Raw genomic sequence first — 21,817 nt, 5'->3', positions numbered from 1 at the left:
AGTTTCTGGTGTTTAATATAGCTTATTTCTGGTGAGGCTTTTGGAAATAAGAACATTTTCTAGAAGACTGATTATGCAAATGTAAAAAATTCCCTTCAGTGGTAACAAACTGGTCTCTGGGGTATGGATAATGAATTTTTTCACCTCATATATAAGTGAAAAAGGTGCAGTACTGCTTTTAGGAGTAGTTTCAACAAATCAGAAAGCTGCTGTGCATACTTGAACAACCTTCCAAAGGCAAAGAACTTGATTTTGGTTTTGAATGTGAATGGTCCTGATCTCTAAAATGAAGACAACAAAAGAAATCACTCACATATACTACCTGATCCGTCGGCTGAAAGACCGTTGGCTGAAGAGCCCAGACTTGCAGAGGAATAGCAATTATGCGCTTAGCAGACTGTCCCTGGAGAAAAATAAGACAGAAAGGTTTGTAGTGAAGTGTGAAGCCACTCCCATCTGCCAGAACAGCACAGAGATCTGTAAAAGAAATATTAAGATTGGTTTTAATTGAGTATGGAAATGTGTCTGTGTGATATCTTGAGTCGAATCAATATGGCAATGGTTACAAAAATGACACATAATGTGATAATCAAGGACACAAGAGCAATGAAACCGGTAAACGCTGGCAAATGCAGTGTTTACATCACGACAGAAAGGCCTGTGCTCTGAGAGGCCTGCCCCAGAAACGCCTGGCCAGCACAACTAACAGGAAGATGGCAACCCGTGTACAGCAGTCGCAGGGGCCATTCTTCTTTCTGTTAGCTCAGCGGGAACAAAGGCAGAGCCTTCGAAAGGGGAGAACAAAGACAGCGGGCAGTGAGCTTGCCCAGAATTTGCAGAGGGTGAAATAAAAGGCGGAGGCAAAAAAAAATTCAGATCATAACAACCCACTCCTAAAACACAGCAGAAAATCTGTCCAAAAACTGCTTTGCTGCTACTCAAGGGACCCCCAGAGATGTAGCGAGGACTTGACAGCTGGCATTCCTTGAACCTCGTGTCACAGCTCATGGGATCCTGGCCTGACTCTTTGGCCAGGGGCTCTGGAGTACAGAGGTATGAGAGAATGACTGCGAGGGACTGAAAACAGACTTCTTTAAATATTGTTTTACCCCTCCATAAGGTGTTTTGCTGCATTTTGTAACATATAATTCCTACACCAGGATCAATGTCGCAATAAGCTTTATAGTCAGTCACACTTGCACACCCTGTAGTTTGTTTCAGTAGGAGGTCATTTCAAGGCAACACTTGCACGGTGAGTAAGCACCTGTCTTTAGGACAGGCCTTTGGGTTTGTTGGATGTTGACACCCTTCCACTCATTGTAAATATACGAGGTGTGGCAGCTGCCTTGAAAAAGTCGAGTCCAGATTTAGGCTCAGCCTTACCTTTCTGAAGTGATTTGTTGCATTTTCTGCCCCTGTTCTTACATTGCCCCTGTTACCTACATTTTCAGGAGGAAGGCGTGTCCTCCTCCTTCCATGGCAATGCCAAGCCACCCCCATCATTTTTCTAAACTCCTGTCAATAGGTTGTGTATTCATTTCACCAGATTCTGCCTTCACGCACAGACCTTGACACGTCTTTCTGCAGGCATTACAAATGTTGTTGAATACTGAATTCAATGAGGCAAAAACTACTTCAATTTTACACATTACAGTGTATATAGGGGGCAGAGTTACCAAGTCAAAGAGCAGTTCTCTACTTCTACTTGTCTCTCACCCTCATGTCTTCATTTGTGATATTGTTCATGCTAGTGTATTAACCATTCCAGCTAGGAATATTCCTGAGAATTAGTGGACGCACTGAGGGATGTAGGAAGCTGTGAAGCAGACACTGCAACGCCCTTGTCGCAAAGTGACCCTCTCAGAAACAGCTTTACCCTGAGCGTGAATTGATAACATCTTGCTCAGAAAGTATATGTTCCCAACAAGGGCAGATATACGACCGAACCAAGGAAAGCTTGTCCTGCCCCTCAGCACAACCCTGGCTGATGATGAGATGTGATTACACTGGATCCAAGTTCCATTTTCCTCCCTGTGTAGTTTCTGCCTCTGTGGATTCCCTTCTTGCTGCCCCTCCGCAGCCAGACGCCTGCCACACGTGTGTAACTCCTGCTAACTGGTATTGCTGCGGCACAGCGGCTCATATCCCTTCTGGTCTGAAATTATCGTAATTACAAGCCTACCCACTCTTGTTACGTGAATAAAGGTATCGTGATTTTTTATTTAGTATTGCCAAATGCCTGACCTCAATGATACTCTGTACCAATTTGGTGTCACATTAGTCAGGTGTTGCCTGAAGTACAGCTATGCCCGTAAACTTTTATATGGGTTGCCCAAACCCTTGACTGAGTAATACTAAAATTCCCAGCTCTGGTAAGTATTTTTGTTTTGCCTTAAATCATCCTGGCCACATCCCTCGCATGCTACCTGGTTTTATGCATAACTTGTGCAGCAAACAGCCCTTACTTCACTTTCGAAATCAGGATCACACAACTGCAGAAGTACTGAGACAAACGCGCTCCCTCCCTCACTGCGCTGCCCGCCGGAGCCCCGGCCAGCCTGCGGGGTGCCCTACCTGTCGGCTCTGCCTCACACGGGCCGGGCCGGGCCGGGGCGGGGCCTCGGCAGCCCGGGGCCTCCGAAAGGCCAGGGGGGCCTGCAGGGTTTCTGCGGGCCGGGCAGCGGGCTGAGGGGCTGAGGGGAGCGCGCTCCCGCCAACGGCGCCTGAGGAGAAACGCGCGCGGACTGCCCCGCGCAGCGCAGCCGCGCGGCGGCTCGTGCTGTCCGCAATCGGCTGGTGACGCCTGGGGGCGGGGCCGCTGCCGGGGGCGGGGCCGCTGCCGGCGGGGCGGGCGGGCCCTTTAGAGCCGGGCCGGGTCGCAGGGCCGCACTCCGGCGGCGGCAGCCCCGGCAGAGAGGCGCGTCCTGCGCGGGCTGGCGGCGGCTCCCGGCCTGGGCTATGCGCTGAGGTGATGGTCCCGCCGGCCGGCGCCAGGCTGCTCCCGCGCTCGGGAGGGAGCCCCTTCCTCAGTCTCGTCCTCCTCCTGCTGCTGCTCTGCACCGGCGGAGGGTGCCTGCCGCGCCGACGGCTCGCGGGGCCGCCCGTGGTGCTGGGTAAGAGCCGGGCTCGGGGCACGGCCGTGGCGTGTGCGTCTGGCGCTCTGGAAGCCGCTCCAGCCCGCTGTCACCGCGGTTCCCGCGGCGGCGAGAGGCCCGGGGTCCGTGGGAGCGCCCGGGGGAGCGACGCTGGGCGCGGAGCGGCGGCTGTGACCCGGCCCGGCTGCTGGAACCCGGCCCGGCTGCCAGCGCTAAAAATACAGGCCCGGGTAGCGGGGCACGAACGTGCTGCGGACAGCGGGTTGTCTCTGCTGGGCATGGGGAAACAAGGCGCGCCCGAATCGGGTCTTGGCTCACTAAGGGAAGCCGGACCCTCGCTTCTCAAGTCTTTATCTGAACCTTTCAGGAAACAGGTTGGAATGAGATGTGGAGGGAGGAGTGACTGCGTGTTAACGGCAGTCACGCTACAAGGATTTGATAGGCTTATTTCATCACACAGCACAAAAAATGAGTATTGATTAGTGGTCTGTGGCTTCACCTGTCAAAGTAGCAACGAATATGTAGGAAGCATTTATATAATAACTGCTAGTATTTGTTAGATGCTTTTTGTACCATTGATAAGAATTGTAAATAAATGTTTTAATAACTTGTCTTCTGAAGTTGTAATTATTAAGCACTCCAAAACAGTAATTAATTGCATTTGGTGATATTAATGTAAGTGGTCAGTCCTGTGAATGCATTCAGTGTGCTGTGTTTTCTTATTATGCAATTAACCTTTGATGATAAAGGGGGAAGAAAAATAAGTAAATAGGAGAAATACTGGGAAAGGGATAATCACTGACATGTCCTTCCATTTAGGGTTCATTTATAGTAATTTAGACTCTGCTGCTAACTGTATTACTGCTGTCACAAACTGATGTGAAAGGATGAGCACTAGGTGAGCACTTTTAAAAAGATGCTGCGTATCTCGGGGCCACCATGTACAAATTAACAGTTCTTAATAGGTGTTGAACTAACAGAGAGGATGTAGATTTAGAAGTAGGAGCTGGAGTTAACACGTGAAGAAAAGTTCTTTGCTTCTAACCTTCACGGGCAGAACTCAGTCCTTTATCTTGTCTCATCTCTGCTCTGTAATGCTGGGTTTTAGTGATGAGCTTTGGTGCTTATTTCAGTGCAAGCTTCTTGATGACAGAGGTGATAGTGTTTTAGTTGCTGATCCAATATTCAACTCTAGCTATGAAGGAACCAGAGAAGATTTAAAAGCGATCGTGATAAATGGGTACTGATTATAGAAGCATGGAGTTACTACTGATGGATCTACCGTAAGTATACATGTACCCTTAGGATGGATGCTTTTAAAACCCACGGCTGACCTACATTTTGCTTCCCTAAGGGACACTCTGGTAAATACTGTGTGGCTGGGCACATGTTCATCAGCCAGTGGCTTAAGAAACAGATTTTCTTGCTGCTCCATTTTTCATCAAACACCCAGAACTAGTCAGTGTCTGTGTTTTAAAACTTACTGTTTGCTGCTGCCTAGTCCTGACCTGTCCAGAAAGAGAAAGTTCAATGGGTTTTAACACAAATAATTTTTCTGGGTTGTTTGTATGTTTGAGAAAGTAGGTGTTGTTAGGGAATGATTTGCTCCTGCTATTGTAAAATAGCATGTTTTTTTGATGTATAGAAATGACTATCATTGTGAAAACACCTGCACTAAGAGCTTAGCTTCAATTAGCCATGACATGGGCAGTGAAGGTCAAACAAATAAAGGAGAGGGAAGAGTAACTGTCGGTCACTCGCTGTTTCTGTATGAAATGTTCTTGACTTGATTCTAGTTAACTTTTCATGACCTTTTCTTCACCCTTCTTGCGTATGTGACATGTTAAGATAAGCTTTTTAGGAATTACTGCGATGAGGATGGCAGAAGGGTTTAGAAGAATCATTTAGAGAGGCTTTCTAAGTGCTGGCCTAGCACAGGTGTTTGGGAGAGGGGAGAAAATGCGTCACAAAAGCAAACTGAGATGTGTAGGCAAGGCTGTGTTACACAGGCCTGTGCAAGCCTGCAAGGTTTTGGAGTCCATACAAGAGGGGGATACAGAGTCAGTCCTCCTAATTTATCAGACTGGCATCTAGACCCTTAATTCCTTCCTCTGTGTTGAGTTTTTAAATGTATTCTTATCCAGTAGTAGATGTGGTCTCATGATCTAAGCACTCACTCTTGGTCTCTCTGGAAGTTAAAACCCTTACATAAAAAAGGGAGTTAATGAGTTTGGTCTTACTCCGTGCATGGCAAGTTGGCCTGACAGTCTTAAGGAACAAGGAAGGAATGCTGTTTAAAGGGATCTTGTCAACACAAGGATAATTCATACATGTTTTGTACAGTGACAGTCACAAGACCCAGTGTAACTTGCTCTCACTTTTTTTGGTGTAGTGCTTCCACTTGCAGTTGCAACCTGTGCTTACCAGGCAAGAGGAGGAAGTGGAGCACCAGTTTGCAAATACGGGATGCTACTTATCAACGGGTAACTCAGTTCTGTTCCCCAGGTACTAACAAAAATACTGCTTCTAGGATCTGGAGTCGGAAGACAGATGAGCAGCTTGAATACGACCTTGTAACTACTGACGGTAGTCGTGGTGGCAACAGATCTCAGATTTGTAGAGCCCCCACCTGGCTCGGGGCGGTGGTTCTGTGAAACAGCTAAACCAATCCCATAGCCCGTTAGTGCTCCTCAGCCTGCCTTGTCCCTGCTTATTGGCCACTTTGTGGAGTCATTCCTCTTGCTAAAGCCTGAGGAAATTAACCTTTTCAAGAGGAAGTGATTAATTTTGTAGTTGAATTACCTTCACGGAGGAGCTAGCACAAGGAATGTGGAAAGCAGCACTACTCCATTTGGATTAGCTTATCTCTTAAGCTGGTCTGTGCATCGTCGAATGGTGCCTTAGTGGCAGGAGCTGCTATGCCTGGAGCTCGTGTTTGTTGTGGCAAGGGAGCAGAGCAGGGGCCGCGCTGACAGGGTGGAGCTGCCGGCCAATGCGGCAGTGCAATCGCTCCCCTTCCCCTGAGATTTAAGTACCAAAGCGTCAAAGGGTGTTCATGTGATAGTGGCACGAGAGAAGAGCTACGAGGTGAAGGTGCAAACCTTCCTTCCGGAGCCCTGCCTGAAGGCTTGGCATCCAGGATGTGCATTCAAACGTGAGGTGACTGCTTGGAGTTCCTCTCTCAAATGTCGGGCCTTTTTGGGCGAGGGGAAAGACACTGAATTGGTTTCAGGCCTTTTAAGAGTTTCCTATTCAGCCAGGACAATGTATTAATACAATAAAATCTCCTTTAAGAATCAGGACAACCTACTGAATACTTCTGCTCTGCTGACAGTATCTACTAAAATATATACATATACACATACATATATATTCTGTGCAAGTACTTCTGGATGTCTGCTTCATGTTTACATACTATTATAATATTTTTGCACTTCTCTTACGAGTTTGCCTATATATTCAACACTTGTCATCTAATGCTCACAATAAGAATTCCTTTATTTTGTCTGTTCTATTTTTCTCATATAGTCCATCATAATCACTGCATACTATCTCATGTCTTATCAATTTTGGGAGCTGATAACCTGTCCTTATAAGATCAGTGCTGGATTCACTGAACTCAACCTCTTAGCGCTGACTCAACACAATTACTATATCAATGTTCTGATACCTTCTGCAAACAGCTTGTTAGGTACCTGGCTAAAGTTTTCTAGAAAGACACCTAAGCGAAGTTTGTTAATAATTGATTTACATGCAAAAGAGGTTTGTCTGTGAATTCCTGCTGACTGCTAATTGAAGTGTGTGTTTGTATGGTCAGCTGGCTCCACGGCAGGAGTGACTTAAATGCTTCTGCCTCATGTGATCTGAGGTATCCAGGAGTATCATGTGAGATGTTGTTTGCTTGCTTGTTCCCCGTTCCAAACAGGAGCCTTTTCTGTGCTGGCCTGTGCAGTCTGAGCTGCTCTGAGACACTCTCCTTAGAACTGTGGTCAGAACTGAAGATTAATTTTCCAGGAAACTTGGTTCATTTTGAAGGAAGGCTAATTCACAGAACCAAAAAGATGAATTATTTGTGGCAATTACACCAGTGAAAGTTACAATTGTAGATATATTTTCAAGGGCATTTGCCTTTCAGATAAAAGTATAAAAAAGCCCCAGTTGACCAGCTGATGGGCTCTTTGCCACACAACTCCCCCCCACTATATAGGTACTACATTTTTTCCAAATGAGATCTAAAGTCTCCCTATTCATGGCTTTGGACTTTGCTCTTTACTCTTTGCTTCCTGAGCAGTATTAAGACAAGTTGCTTCCCAGGGTGCGATTTGCTCATTGTCTTCTGCTGGGAACTATGAATCAGTTCCTGAAGACTTCGAGGACGGTGACGGGCAGGAGCATCAGTGTATCCTAAATATACTTATTGTAGCTTCCAGACTTGGAAAAGTCCGTAACCTCTTTTAAACTCTGAAATGAGACCTGTAAGTGTGCTTTCTCTAAGTTTTAATCAAACAAGAGCACATCCCAGAAGGACATCTGCCAGTTTTGTCAGGGCAGCTGAGGGGAAAAAAAAGTCAAAGGATACTATAGTACTGACGGTGAATTGGGCTCACTGATGTATTTGAATGGCTTCTGCTGGGATTCCCATCTTGGTGAAAAATGAGAATGTGCTAGAACGGATATACCATCAGGTGTGATGGAAACACTTTTCTGCTGAATATAAAATGTCATATTTCCAAAAGCTGCAGTTGAGGAGTCAATACGTGTATGACACAACTGCAGATGAGGGATGCAGGAGTGCCGCTGAAGATCCGTTCTTGGACATCCTGTTTAACCAGTGCTGATGTGGTTTGCAGAACATAGCAGTTATTTTGTGCATTTATGGTGTCAGTCTGCAGGCTTTAAAAAGTAAGAACATTTTATAATGCTTCCAACAAAAAGATGTGGAAACTACAGATGTTGATAGATGAGAGGATGGTGAGAAAAATTACTTAGATTACTCTGCCCACAGCTGCTTTCTGTGTGTGGTCTGAAAGCAAAGGGACATGTGCTTTTCTACAGAAAACTCAGAAAGGTATGTCCTTATCCTACAGAATTAATCTCCGATGTGGGTTTTTAACCTGTTTCTTACCCAAAGGCCACTAAATAGTTCTCCGGTCAAAATGTAAATCACTACCACTGCGGTTAATGTAAGATCAGCCCATTAAGTCCAAGTGGGACTTTCTACAGTCTGTTCTCAGTAGTCTTGTTGACAAATGTGTCTTGATGATCTTAATGTGTCTTAAACTTCTGCAGTCGTGAGTCTTCCCAGTCTGAGCAGGAGTGCTCAGGATTGAGTGCTGTTTGGAAACCTCAGCAAGTTAGACACCAGAAACTCTGATACTTCAGGTGTTCGCCTTAAGTTTTTTAAAGGGATTTTTGCTGGAAGAATTTGATTTTTACTAAAGGAAATGAGATTCCAGGTAGAACAGAACATCACTTTCCCACTTTGTTTTGCATTGAAACTGAAGATAAAATCAACCTGCTCTGTCCTTGGTGGCTCTGCTGCTGGGACTGGCCAGCCACCAATGGTCGATAGAAATAGAGCTACATGCTGTTCTTTTTCTAATTTAGAGCACTGAGACAGCAAAGGCACGAGACTGTGGAACAAGCTGTTGCCTTATAGTTCTGTGGGCAATAACGAAACAGCATTTTGTGAGGTTGAGACTGAACTTCAGTAAACTCTTTCTAGGGTGTGATGCAATACCATAATCTCCCTTACTATGCTTTCCAGTATATCAGAGTCCTTGAAACGTGACCCAGAATAAACTGTGGTCAGCTACTGGGTCTTTCAGCGTTTCACTCCAGAAGTAAAACCACTGAAAACCTAGGGAGCAAGTGGGGTAGTTAATAAAGAAATCGTGAGGTCTGTTTTCTGTGGCGGGGATCACCTGCAGCGGTTGGAGGTTGACTGTGGTTTTCCAGGGCTATGTTTAGTCTGAAGTTCTGTTATTTTTCGGTTCTGCAATACGTGTTTTGCTGAAAGCGTATCTGGCTTTTCAGTTAAATTAAGTAGTCCACCAAAATATCGCTTTGTCTGAACTGTTGCTAAGTATGAGTGTGCTATGGAACTTCAACTGTTCTGATTAAATAACTGGCTGCAGTGGAGGGAAAAAGCAACTCTATGGCAGGCTTGCATTGGAAAACACCGCGGTAAGCGGGAGGCAGTTCTGCCCGCTCCACAGAGGCGGGGGTGGAGCTGGAGGATCAGGGGAAGCGCCGAACTACCAGATGTTTCTAACAGAGAAGCTTTTCAGTTACTGGAGGAGGTTTGCTTTTCTTTAGGAAAAAATGGTTAAACACAACACTGTAAGAACTTCCTCTGGGAACTGGCTGCTTTGAACTGCAAGAGCATCTTTTGGGATTAGTTCTAATTTAGAAACAATATTTGTGTCTCCAGGAATACTGGCGTCTAGTGTGTGCCTGAGGAGCAGCACACTGCAGATGGGGCACATACGAGCCCCTTCCCTCCGTGTATGACCCATGTAATGTATGAAACCAAACATCAAAACTGTTGTTGCATCTGAACCTGAAGGGAAAAGAGATGAAGCGATGTATTTGGATTATTACGCTAGCCAGCTAAGTCTTGTGTAGCAAAAGCGTGGTCAGAGGTGAAGTAGAAAATAAAGAACATAACTGGAGCTGCTTTCACTCACTCTTCACGTTTTTAACGTCAGTTGATAGTGTGCAATTGTTTGAGGAGAACAGGAGTACTTGTGTGTGCAGTGTAGTATTCTGAAGAGAAAAAATCAGGCAGATTGAGTTTGCACTTCAAAGCCCAGATAATGGTGCTGATGTCCGAGACGATCTGTTGCTCTCGACATGGCCCGTTCCTATATGGTCTGCTCTTTGAAGTGATGAACTGTCCTTCCAGAGTTACTCTACATGGTGCTTCCCAAGTAATGATTTTTGAAAATCCAAATATTTTCAGTGGAAAACGTGCACGCAGTACTTTGTTCCTATGTAATATTTGTTCATTGAATTATAAAAGTTAATGATATCTCTGAATGCTGTGATACCACATATGATGGATACGGTGTTAAGGTGTGGATGTTTATAATGTAAAATGTCATACGCTTTCATTTTTCAAGTGTCTCCTTTTTGTATCTTTCAGTTCCAGGGGACTTGGGGAATCAGTTGGAAGCAAAGCTAGATAAGCCGTCAGTAGTGCACTATCTCTGCTCTAAGAAGACAGACAGCTATTTTACGCTCTGGCTGAATTTAGAATTGCTTCTGCCAATCATCATTGACTGCTGGATTGATAACATCAGGTAAGACCAGAAGTGCTGCTCTTTGCAGTGACTTCCTTTCCCTAGACTGACATGCGTTGTGCAGAACGGCTGCCTTAAACTTTCTCGTCTGGTTCAAGGCTGAGAGAACGCCCTGGTGTTCTGCTGGGCAGAGCAACGGGATGGCTCGGACGCTGTGGCTGAGGTGGCCGTGCGTTGCTGATGAAGAGCAGAGGTTCTTAGTTTCTGCCATTTTTCTCTCCTACCAGTTACCCAGCGCTGGTTTGAGGCCTTATCAGACGCTTGCAGGGGCTTGTCTAAAGCAGAATGTTTTCTGCTGTTTTGATGAGTTCCTTGGGTTCCCATGCGGCGGGGGCAGGAGCGGCAGAGCGCTGGAGGGCAGCTGGGACACAGGAGCCCTTCAAGGGCGCTCTGCAGGTCTCTGGAATTACTTTGGTTAAAAGTGTTACCCAATGTAAAGCTTCATGGCTGTTCCATTAGTCTGTTTAATTCATGTTCCTGTAAAAGTAATGCCTCTGTTTGAGTCTTGCTGTATGCCTTACAAGTTAGAGATTTTTGGTGTGTGAAGATTTGGGTATCGATTCAGATTCTAAGACTCCATCTAGGAGTAAAAACTTGAATCCAGAAATGGCCATTATATTGACATGGTATTTAAAAAAACCCAACAAAACCCACCACCACCAATAATAACAACCCCCCTGACCCAGTGCTCCAGACTCTTCATATCTCAAATTGATTTGAAAAGTGTCTACAAAACACTCAATGCTTTGAAGTCTTTCCTGAGGTACCAGTTGTTATTAGTCAAGAGAAGTCAAGTGCACCCTTGTGCTGGTATCGGTGTTCTAGTTAAACAGAAATGAGTTATTTTTGTCTGGGTGAGTTTTTCTGATATCTGATTTTACAGTTATTTTATCTTCTACTGCCACATTCTTATGTTCTTGACAAGGTTTTTCCACTATGTGGCTTGTTGCAAAGTAAAATGGTATAGAAGTATATAAAGTAGCTTATATTCTAAAGATTTAGTTTAGCCACAATTGTGTATACTCAGTTTTATAGAGAAGTCCCAGATTCTGCATGTAAAGCATTAAACTAATTACAGTAACTGTTTGCATTTTGTAACCCCTTAGCCATTAGAGTACTCTTATCATGTCTGCCCGTTTGCTGCTGTTTTTCTTTCTTCTGGGTAATAGCACTTAAAGTTCTTGTTACTGCACTCAGAACATAAAGCCCAGTGTAGCTGAGAGTTGTCGTGTGGTAACAGGACATGCTTCATGGGTTTTTGTCTCCCCAAGGCTGGTATATAATCGAACAAGTAAGATTACGGAACCGCCAGATGGAGTGGATGTCAGGGTGCCAGGCTTCGGGCAGACGTTTTCCCTGGAGTTCCTTGACCCAAGCAAGAGGAGCGTTGGTATGTACGAGCTGTGCCTCAAGTGCTTTGTCACTTGTCGGATTTTTCTAGTGTGTCTTTATACAACCAGCTACTGAACTGTGATTTCCATTTACGGTTCTGTTTAGAAGTAGAAAAACAACTTTTGCAATAGTAGGGTAGTACATGGCTCACTTTGCTTTAAAGTGTTTTCATTGCACTGCATTGTTTCGTCTGTTTGGCCTGGTAGATTGAGAGAAGATGATTCCGTGTTATTTAGTCTTGTGCTAAATTTAAGTTCTCCGATGAAACTTGAGTAGGCGCTTTGAAAACAGACGCTTGCAAAATGAGATGTGTTGAGTAGAAAATTCTGGGACTGAAGCTTGACAAGCAAATAAACCATTTCAGCTTAGTTCTGGGCAAGATGGTTTTTGGCCTTAAGAATGAGTTAATGGGCTTGTGAGAAATGGTACCACTCTCTGTAGTTCCTTGCTTGTTGTCAGTGTAAGAGTAATTATATAATTGTAAGAGTAATTATATAATTATTAATTATAAGAGTAATTATTATTAATTATAAGAGTAATTATATAATTTTTGTGCTACAAAAGATTTCTGTATTAGGATGTTTGCAGGTGTTTTTGTGTAGTCATCTTTCAGAAAACACTGAGCCTTCTAAGGTTTTGTGAGGAGGAGTTAGCTGTGGTTGAAGGTGTAAGTAACTTCACAGGCAGTAACGCCCTGAGCTTCACATGCTCCATAGCATCCATTTGTTTTTCTGTAGGGATCAATCCCCAGAAGGGCAGTAATGTGTTTAATGGTCTTCACTAGATGACTCTTACAGCTAGAACGGGGCTGTGTCAAGTTGCCCGTGTTGATTTCAGGGAGGCACTCAAGGCTAAGGAGTGAGGTTCTGCTCAAAACTTACACGTGACTCTCATATGGAATAAGATGTTTTGACATGAAATTTTTTGAGCTGTTACTAAATGCAGTTAATTGTGGTGATACTCACATCCTATGCATCAAAGCTTGTAGGATGTAACATCTTTGTCTGCAAATGTTTCTTTTCTTTGCTCTTAAAGCACCACATTCAGTCACTTATGTCTTAGTCCACTGCCTGATAGAAAAGAGTGGTTTGGGTAGTTTTCTGCAATAAACTATAAGCATTTGTTTCCAAGAATAAACATTGGTGAAGTCCAGGCCAACCCTTATGAACATATTACATGCCCTACCTGAAGTTAACTTGCAATCAACAGAAGCTGACCTCTAATGCAGTCATTCTGAGCTGTATTCTTCACGCTTCCGTGGGGAGAACGGGTCTGTTCTGTGTATGCCGTGTTTTGCCGCCACAGCTGTTTGGATCAGCCAGTTAGTAAGAAGTTTTAGTAGTGCTGTTCTCTCACTTTGGGGAACAGTGAGCATAACTCATTGTAATATGCAGCTTTCTAGATTGTGAAAGACTAAAACTACACTTTTAATGTCTGTATGTATGGTATAACGCCTCCAGAAGTTAGTTAGGTTTGCAATAGTGCCTGACGGTTGCTTCTAATACTAATCTTTTCCCTGCTCTGTTTCTTCTCTGATGTCTACAGGGAGTTACTTTTATATGCTGGTGCAGAGTTTAGTAGATTGGGGCTACAAACGTGATGAAGATGTAAGAGGAGCACCTTACGACTGGCGGAAGGCACCAAGTAAGTAACTATTGTTACTCAAACAAAACTTTGACTCTCCCAGCCCACAAATAATGTTTTGGGTCTATTCTCCTGTCTCCCCTGCACAATTACACTTGAAACCTTAATTTTGACTGGTTCTTGGGGCCTGGATGCACCTGGACCCAGATGAAAGCTGTGGTGTGTTTGTTCGTTTTCTGTAAACAATTTGCTACTTCAGACTTGCTTAAAAACAAAACAACAACCCCACACCACCAAACCATGTCCCCACAAAAACACCTACTCCTCCCACTTAATACTGCAATTTCTAAGCTCTGCATTATAAATTCCACAGACAGTTCCAATAAATAACCTTTTAAAGAGTTGTGTTCAAGTTCAGCATTCACATGTAACTGTGTAACCTGTCTGTTTTTATTTAGATGAGAATGGAGACTACTTTGTGGCACTTCGCAAGATGATAGAGTTAATGTATGAGCAGTATGGAAGTCCTGTTGTCTTAATTGCCCACAGTATGGGTAATATGTACACCCTCTACTTCCTCAACCATCAGACTCAGGATTGGAAAGACAAGTACATAAAGGATTATGTGTCACTAGGGGCGCCGTGGGGAGGAGTGGCCAAAACTCTCCGTGTGCTGGCTTCAGGTAGGTAACTGGAGTTTGCCATGGCTTTTGTCAGCAGCACAAGGCACCAACTAGATGAACTCTGACTGGAGGATGAGAATTTAAGGTACTATGAAGATTAAAAAGAATTTTTTAGTAAGTGATAACAAGTTGATGTTTCAAGCCTTGTAACCTGCCATTCTTTAAATTCACGGGAGTGGACTAGGATTTTTATATCCCTTAGCCAGGAGCTATGTCCCCTCTTGAGCTCTCCTAACCTCTTCAGAAGATTCTCATGTCTCCTAGTTGTCACCTCTGCCTCCAGCCTGCCTGCTCCCTGGGCCGTATTGCAAAGCGAACAAGCACTCGAGCGTTCAGTGGTGTCCTTTGATCAAAGATCACACAGCTCTTGAGGCTGGGGTGACACTGAGGGGAACTTGGAGACATGGTGGTGAATGGTGCCACAGCACAAACGCCTGTTGAACGTTAACAGATAAAGAATGTGACTCTTTGGGATCTGAGGTTTAGCATACTGGATATGTCTGACACTAAGTAACTGCAAAAGCTCACTTACTCCATGTGATACCACAATTACTTCGTGTGCTTTGGCATTTAGTTTGTTTCTGGCTTGGTGTTTTGTTGTTTTTTTTAGCTTGTTTCTGACTGTTTAGGTTTGGATATCATGGCCCTCTTCCTAAACAAAGCTGATACCAGAAAAGGGACTTCATAAAAATATAGGACACACAGCAAGTGCCAGCCATGCACAGACAGATCAAAGAATACTTTGCTTAGCGAAGGCATTTGATTCTGAATAGTAGAGCACTGCTCAGTTACTGAGTAAAAACTTAAACTGGATGTTTGTATTGAGCTATACACTGTTAAATCTACTGCAGTAGTGGATTTCTCTTTCCACACAGGCTTTGTCTGACAAGCTTGCATGTTACAGCAATGATGGTGTTAATATCTACTTCGTAAAGTTTTACATTATTTCATAGGAAATTCCACAGCGTTGGGTTAAGCTTTTGTGCTTCACATGTTTACAATGCATCTCATCCAAAGTGGCTAGCTATACAAATACATAGCCAAATTTCTACTAAAATGTAGTTGTTTAATCTGTATGTCTGTTGTACTGAACTCCACATCTAGAGCAGGAATTTGAGTCGTGTAGGAAAGTTAAATGGGCAGAACACAGTATCAGAATACAAGTTTTTAGGCTAGGTCATTGTCAAATATCTGTAGTAAATTGCCACCATCAGGCATTAACGCTTGGATCGCATTAGTCCAAATAAGAAGTTTTTTAAATTGACATTATTAGGGGCTTAGGATGCACACTTGTTGCTTTAAAGAAAAATACTGCATTGCTGCTAGAGAGACAAGGCAAGCTATGAATGCGCTCTTTCTGCTCCCGATCCTGTTTATCGTATGGTAATGGCCAGGAACTTCACCTCCATTCACAGCTGTGTTTTCCAAATGGTAACCAGTACACAGGTGGAATTTTCTCTAGATCTTCTGGGATACTTTCTGCTACTTGTTCATGTGCTTTTCAGGCTCAACGCTTCTGTTGTTACAATTGCAGTGCCAATGAAGTGAGGCCGTTGTTTCCACTACGGTGAGAAAAGACAAAGGTTGCTGTGGCAGTTTGTGTGGTTTTCTCCCGGTTTCAGATACTAGCAGTGTCTTCCTTGAACCTTGCATTTCATTTGCTGTAATGTCAATGAGTGGCGTGCCTGCTGACGTAAGGATGGTCTCGGCCATACAGTATGTTAGCGTTTCAGAGAGAAGTAAACGATATGGTGAGCATTTTGTAACATTGTTTAAGAGAATCTTGGAATAGTCAGGCTCTGTGTTTGATTATTCTACTGGAAATAAATCCTGTGCGCATTCCTTTTGTTGCTCAGTCCAGAACTCAGGGTTTCTGTGCTGAGAACTGCCAGGTGGGCTCAGTGTCTGTGGTGGGTGTGCACAGTTAATGTTTAGATCACACAGGAGTATGAAACACACTTCAGGACCTTTGCGATTCTCGCTGTGCTCTTTTGAGTTTCCTGTATCTGTTCTGGAGCTACATTAGCAATGTCTCGATTTAGTCCTCCTGAAGGTGGCATTAGACTGTGCTTTAGGTCTCCTTGCTGAAGCAATAGCGCCGCTTTATGGAACTGAAAAATACACTTCTGTGCTATTTCAGGAATAGTGGTTTTGGTTTCAGTATTTCGGTTTTTATGGCGAGGGTGACATGTGTTGCTATATGTTGTAACCACCTGGAGCTGCTAATGAAAACTGGATTCAAGGTTCAGCTGGTGAACTGAGGTGTGCAGCCACTGAGAACACAAATGTAGGTCTGAGCAGACAGTCAACATGAAAACAGTCGTATCTGCCTCAGGGCTCTTTTGAAATTTGTTTCTACTAAACACCATATCTGCAATTTGTTTATTATGCAGCTTTTGATTTTGTGGAGATGCAAGGACACTGCTTAGAACATGAAGGTGCACATAATTTATAGCTTAGTCATATATTAGGTAGCGGAACAAACTGCTAGGAAAAGAATGGACTTGATGTCTACAGGAAAATTCTTCAAATGTTTTGGTCAAACACTAGTTCTGTAATAAAAGTAAGTCTAAATTGGGTAAAATATAACTATTTTGAGGTGTTTTTTTCATCTTATAATTTAAGACCTTTATTCATAATAAGTTCTAGGATATGGATATAGGATTTATATTACGTTATGAAAATATAATGCTTTGGAAAAGCTTGGCTAGCTAAAAGCATTTCTGAGTATAGTAGCTATCAAGTGGTCTTTCAAGAATTGTTGGGTTTGTGTGTCCCCAGTGAGGATGGTGGTAGTGTCACACTCCGGAGAGCATTGAAGACAACTTACAAATGGTACAAATAATGCCTAATAAAGTGTCCTGGTTTTTAAAAAGGAGCACATCTGGAAAGGCAGCAGTGGTTTTGGGTCATACGTCATTCATCAACTTGAATTTAAATTTGAAGTTATCAGAAGTTAGTTTGCAGAAGTTAATTACCAAGACAATCATAGCGGAGGTTAACGATCAAAATAATCATAAATGAGGAAAAACTTCTCATTGTCACTGTAAGCAAAGGGAATAATCCTTTTACTCATGTTATCACTGAATAGTAGCAATGGCTGCTGGTTAAGATTCATGCTTGCTTTGTGGATAATGAAAGTCAACATTTTTTAAGGTGACAACAATAGAATACCTGTGATCAGCTCACTCAAGATCAGAGACCAGCAGCGATCAGCGGTTTCCACGAACTGGCTGCTCCCCTACAACTACACGTGGCCTCCAGACAAGGTCTTTGTGAGCACACCCACGGCCAACTACACTCTTCGGGACTACAGGAAGTTCTACAGGGACATCGATTTTGAGGATGGCTGGTTCATGAGACAAGACACTGAGCCCCTGCTCTACCAGATGACACCACCTGGGGTGCGCATACACTGTCTTTATGGCACCGGTGTGGAAACACCCGATTCCTTCCATTATGAGAGTTTTCCTGACAAAGAACCCAAGATCCTTTACAGCGATGGGGACGGTACGGTAAACTTGCAGAGTGCCTTGCAGTGTCGGAAGTGGGTGGACAGGCAAAAACAGGAAGTGGTTGTATTTGAGCTTCCAGGAAACGAGCATATTCAAATGCTATCCAATGATACTACTATCTCCTACGTGAAAAAGCTGCTCTTTGATTTGTGATACCTTGTGTTGAGTTATTTTCCTCACCTCTGATGCCTTCCCTTAAATATGGGAAAATGCCTTTTAATCCCTTAATATTTAGATATTTGAATTATTTATTTTGTGTGGGTTTTTTTAAGGCTGTGTTCAAGAAGTTGTCTGGTGTCCTAAATGACTTTGTCTCAATTTGTGCTTCAGATGCATCACGGTATCTTCACATTCTGCAGATTTGGTCAAATATGCATTTTGGTGCCTCCAGTGTTGTCCAACATTCACACAGACTTTCACTGGAGATCGTGCAGCCCCTTGCACGTACTGCATAGAATCATAGATACCGAGTTCCTCTGGTGGTCTGAGCAGGGTTTGGGGTGCAGGGCCAGCAAGGATTGCAGTTTCTGATGCCCGTAAAACAAGGGAATACTGTTCATTTGGGAAACACAGGAAACTTTTTAAAGGGTCTTGCATATTCTGATCCACAGTTCCCAGCACCTCCTTAGTCTGTAAGTGTGCGTATCTACTAGGTAAGACAGGGAATGGGTCTGCCTGGTGCTGTACTACCTTTGTCATACCCGCCCTTTCTTTTGTTACAGCTTTCCTGGGAAAAGAGATGTGTGAATTGCTCGAAGCTTATTAGGGACTTATTAAAAACAAACAAACAAAAAAAAAACAAACAAAAGAAAAAGGAAATTTTTTGCTCATCACCTCCTAGAACCTGGTTACTTGGAACCTGGTCACTTGCCATCTGGAGGCTGAGGAATTCTCACCTTGTGCTTTATTTATCAATGAGGGAAAGAGAAACAGCAGTTGGTGCTTACAAGAACTGTAGCTGTGTGGAGCAGCACATAAATTAAAGTTAATTGAATTGAATACTGGCAAACAATCCATACTGTGCAGAACTGCATGTCTGAGTCAAATTATCTCCTGTAGTCGAAATTATAATGGATGGGAGAGCATTAATTCAAAAGCAAAGTGAACTTCCTGAAATGGGGTGGGAATGAAAGCCAGCATAATACAGTATGGAGTATAAATCTTGGTCTCAGTCAAATGCTTGGGCATTGGATCAATATTGCATTCAGCTGAAAAGAAACTTTACATTAAGACTTCCCACAGATAGAAGTTTCATTATTGCTGTTTCAAGAAGTTGGGATATGCTGTTCCTTAAATGCTTATCTACATTGTTGAACATGCAGCTCCTATTTCCTACAGTATGGTTTTACTCAAAAACTCAACTCTGAATGCCACAGAAATGAGAGCCTGGAAGCCAGCATGCTTACGGACTTGATCACACAAGTGCTGTTGGAGGAAGTTTCACTTGAAGATTCTCTTTTGCTTGCTTTAGAACCAGTCACCCAGTTAGACTGTGCTTAGCTTTCTGGAAACACCATTCTGAATGCTTTGAACATGCCAGGTCCTCCAAGAAAAATGGTTTAGGGGGTTGAGAAACTCATCAGAACTATTGACGATCCATTAGTTAAGAAACTTAAGTTGTCTAAGGGGTCAAGTTTTTAACCATTTTGGTAGTGTGCATGAGATGCTTGCTGCCAGTATATGTATGAAGATGTGTTGAAATGACAGGTTCAAACTCTTGTTGGAGTAGAATGCAAACATTTTTGGCACAGGAGATAGGTTTAAGGCTTCAAGTTTTAAATCAGAAATGACTTGTAAATCCAGAACAACTTGAACTAAGGTCATGGATAAGCTAAATATTTTCCTAGGTTTTAACTTCCTTATGAAGCTTCATTTCCCCTGCATTTTCCCTGTTACATTTGTTGAATGAGGGACAGGTTCCTGATTTTTAAGACTGTTTATCTTGTCATCAGTTGCCCAGGAGTTCAGCAGCAATAGTGTCTGGACTTTTCCACAGTCTGGAGTTGCCCCAGGCCATTTGTAATTGGTACTTGTTGAAAGGAAAACAAAACCCAAACAGATCTCCACAAAGTCCTTTGGCCAAGCCTTCTCTTCCATGCAGGGCTGTCAGCTGGGTAACTGCAGGCGTGTGTTCCAAGACTGCTCAGAGATAAAGCTCTTCCTGCGCTCTGACTCACGTTTTGAATAAATTGCTATGTTACTGGTTTACTACAGAAAACAGCTTAGCGCAATTTCTTTCTTGCTGGAGTAAACGCGTGTTACAGGCGCTGGAATGAGAGGAGCTGCAGGCTGTACTGCAGGCTGCCAACACGGGCGTCAGGGCTGAGGAAAGGAGGAAAGAACACAGGCGGCTGGTTCTTAGCCTGATGTGGAGAATGTTTCTAAGCTTCCTTTATATCTTGGTCCATCAAACAGCTGCGTTTTCAGTCTCATACTGAGAGTTTAGCTTCAGGGTTTGTTGTGATTGGGTTCTGAAATACATGATTCCAAAAGATGCTCACTCTTAAGCTTTTCTCCCCCACCCCTCCCCACCCCCTTTTTGTGCCTCAAAAGAAAAATCTTATTTTTTCTGATGTTGGTAACCTAGTACTGTTTGAGATCAGTTAACTGTCTTTTAACCTCAAGACTTGTAAATCATCTTTCCATTAGTAGACAAGCCCTAGAACGTGTCTCTCTGAGCTTGCGCTAGTTACCCTGCTAAAATAGGCTGGAAGTTTTTCAGGGCTTCTTGTTTATGGTGTTTGTCACTATAAAGGCTTGCTGTGCGAGAATGTGTGTACCTGCCTAAGTACAGGTTAGAGCAAGCACACTGCTGCTGCTGTGGTTTCGATTGGAAGTGATGGGTTCTGAAGACTATAGTTCTGTCTCCAGTACTTGTGATTGTTCTACCAAATCATCTGCAGCCCTTTCACTTTCAGTTTCTTGCATATTAGGATGGAGTTCTCATTGCAAAGTGAGTGCACCAAGTAAACTACTTTATTCTAGTCATTGAAAGTGACCCGCTTCACTCAGCATGTTGAGCGGTGCTTACTCAGCAGGGCATGTTCCTCCACAAGGCCCGAGTATGTGTTAGCATTACTGTTCCAGGCCTGCCAGAGCCATGTGCACCTGAGCATTCTAGATCCTTCTGTGGAGAGAGAGGTCTGAAGGAATAAAGATTTAAGGAGAGGAGAATGTGGTACTTCCTTACGAGGAGCAACTCGGGTGCTCTGCCATACTGCACAGTTTGAATGTTTGAACTTACTGACATATCTTTGTTATACATATATCGCTTGTCTCTCCATAATTTTTACTTGGTTTTATTCTTCCAGAGTGTTTTCAGAAACCAAAAACAGTCTTGAGGACCAAATGTTTCATATTTTTGACAAAATACCTAGAAAATGCTGAAGAAGCTTTCAGCTGTCATTATAATACTTCTGAAGAGGTTCAGAGTCACTATGTGATTCTGTTTAAAAACAGAAGGCTTCACTAACTAGCAATAATTGCAAAGGACTTGCAGACCAAAGGGAGGAATGTTTGGTATTAAGGTAGTTCTTGGAGCACAGTGTGTTCAAGGCCCTCTTAAATTCAGGGACTGTTTGGCAATGACTTTGCTGCTTTACACTTAACAGTATTTTGTACAGAACATGTTCTGAGACCTAGCATTTTATATGCTCTTTGTGTATGAATGTGTTCAACAGACTGAATATTTTATTGTCAAACTTTGCTAATGTAATAAAGTTGATCTAACACAGCGTGTCTCCTGTGGTGAATAACACACCTCGGTGCTCGGATGGAATGTCAGCTTGTTGCTGTTTTTCTTCCCCATGGATTCTTGATGCCTCACTTTCTCCGAGGAACTGCTGCTTGGTTCATCTTCCAAATGCACCTCCTGTCTTTTCATACACTTGGAGCTCTCTGTTAATTCTTGATTGTATGGAGATGTGGGAGTGAGACTACTCAATTCCTTTTGTTTTCCTCTTTCTTATCTCCTGGAAGAAAAAATATTTCTTGGGATGCCTCATGCTGCTGTTAGGTCGTCGTTTTGAAATTCCGTGTGTCGGGGGCTCTTCTTGCTGTCAAAATCGTTATCCATTTCACTCCCGGGAAGCAGCACGTTGTGGTGAAGCTGACGGGACTCGGCCGCGGGCGCCGGCCCTGCCCCGGCCGACAGCGAGCAGAGCGGCCGCTAGAGGGAGCCGGCTGCGGAACCGCTCCCGAGCGCGACGGCAGCAAGGACAGCTGTTCACCTCACCTTCATCCAG

At 43.6% G+C, this 21,817-nt stretch overlaps 1 protein-coding gene across 1 annotated transcript; it reads left to right on the top strand.

The window, feature by feature from the left end:
- Positions 1–2,848: 2,848 nt before the first annotated feature.
- Positions 2,849–21,306, top strand: PLA2G15 (phospholipase A2 group XV). Its single transcript, XM_065028531.1, has 6 exons — positions 2,849–3,113; positions 10,243–10,399; positions 11,671–11,789; positions 13,337–13,435; positions 13,834–14,058; positions 17,215–21,306. Exons 1-6 carry the CDS (start codon positions 2,972–2,974, stop codon positions 17,724–17,726), a joined length of 1,254 nt encoding a protein of 417 aa, XP_064884603.1. The 5' UTR covers positions 2,849–2,971; the 3' UTR covers positions 17,727–21,306.
- Positions 21,307–21,817: the final 511 nt, after the last annotated feature.

This window comes from Columba livia, chromosome 13 (genome assembly GCF_036013475.1).
Source record: "Columba livia isolate bColLiv1 breed racing homer chromosome 13, bColLiv1.pat.W.v2, whole genome shotgun sequence".
NCBI classification, from domain to species: domain Eukaryota; kingdom Metazoa; phylum Chordata; class Aves; order Columbiformes; family Columbidae; genus Columba; species Columba livia.
The sequence above is the reverse complement of the archived record's forward strand: the minus strand, read 5'-3'. Positions and strand labels throughout refer to the sequence as shown.

What these genes read in the sequence shown, in the direction of transcription:
- PLA2G15 (XM_065028531.1), top strand. Translation starts at nt 2,972, where the DNA reads ATGGTCCCGCCGGCCGGCGCCAGGCTGCTCCCGCGCTCGGGAGGGAGC. An exon ending in GGGGCCGCCCGTGGTGCTGG is followed by an intron (nt 3,114 to 10,242) that starts GTAAGAGCCGGG and finishes TGTATCTTTCAG; the next exon opens with TTCCAGGGGACTTGGGGAAT. An exon ending in TGCTGGATTGATAACATCAG is followed by an intron (nt 10,400 to 11,670) that starts GTAAGACCAGAA and finishes TGTCTCCCCAAG; the next exon opens with GCTGGTATATAATCGAACAA.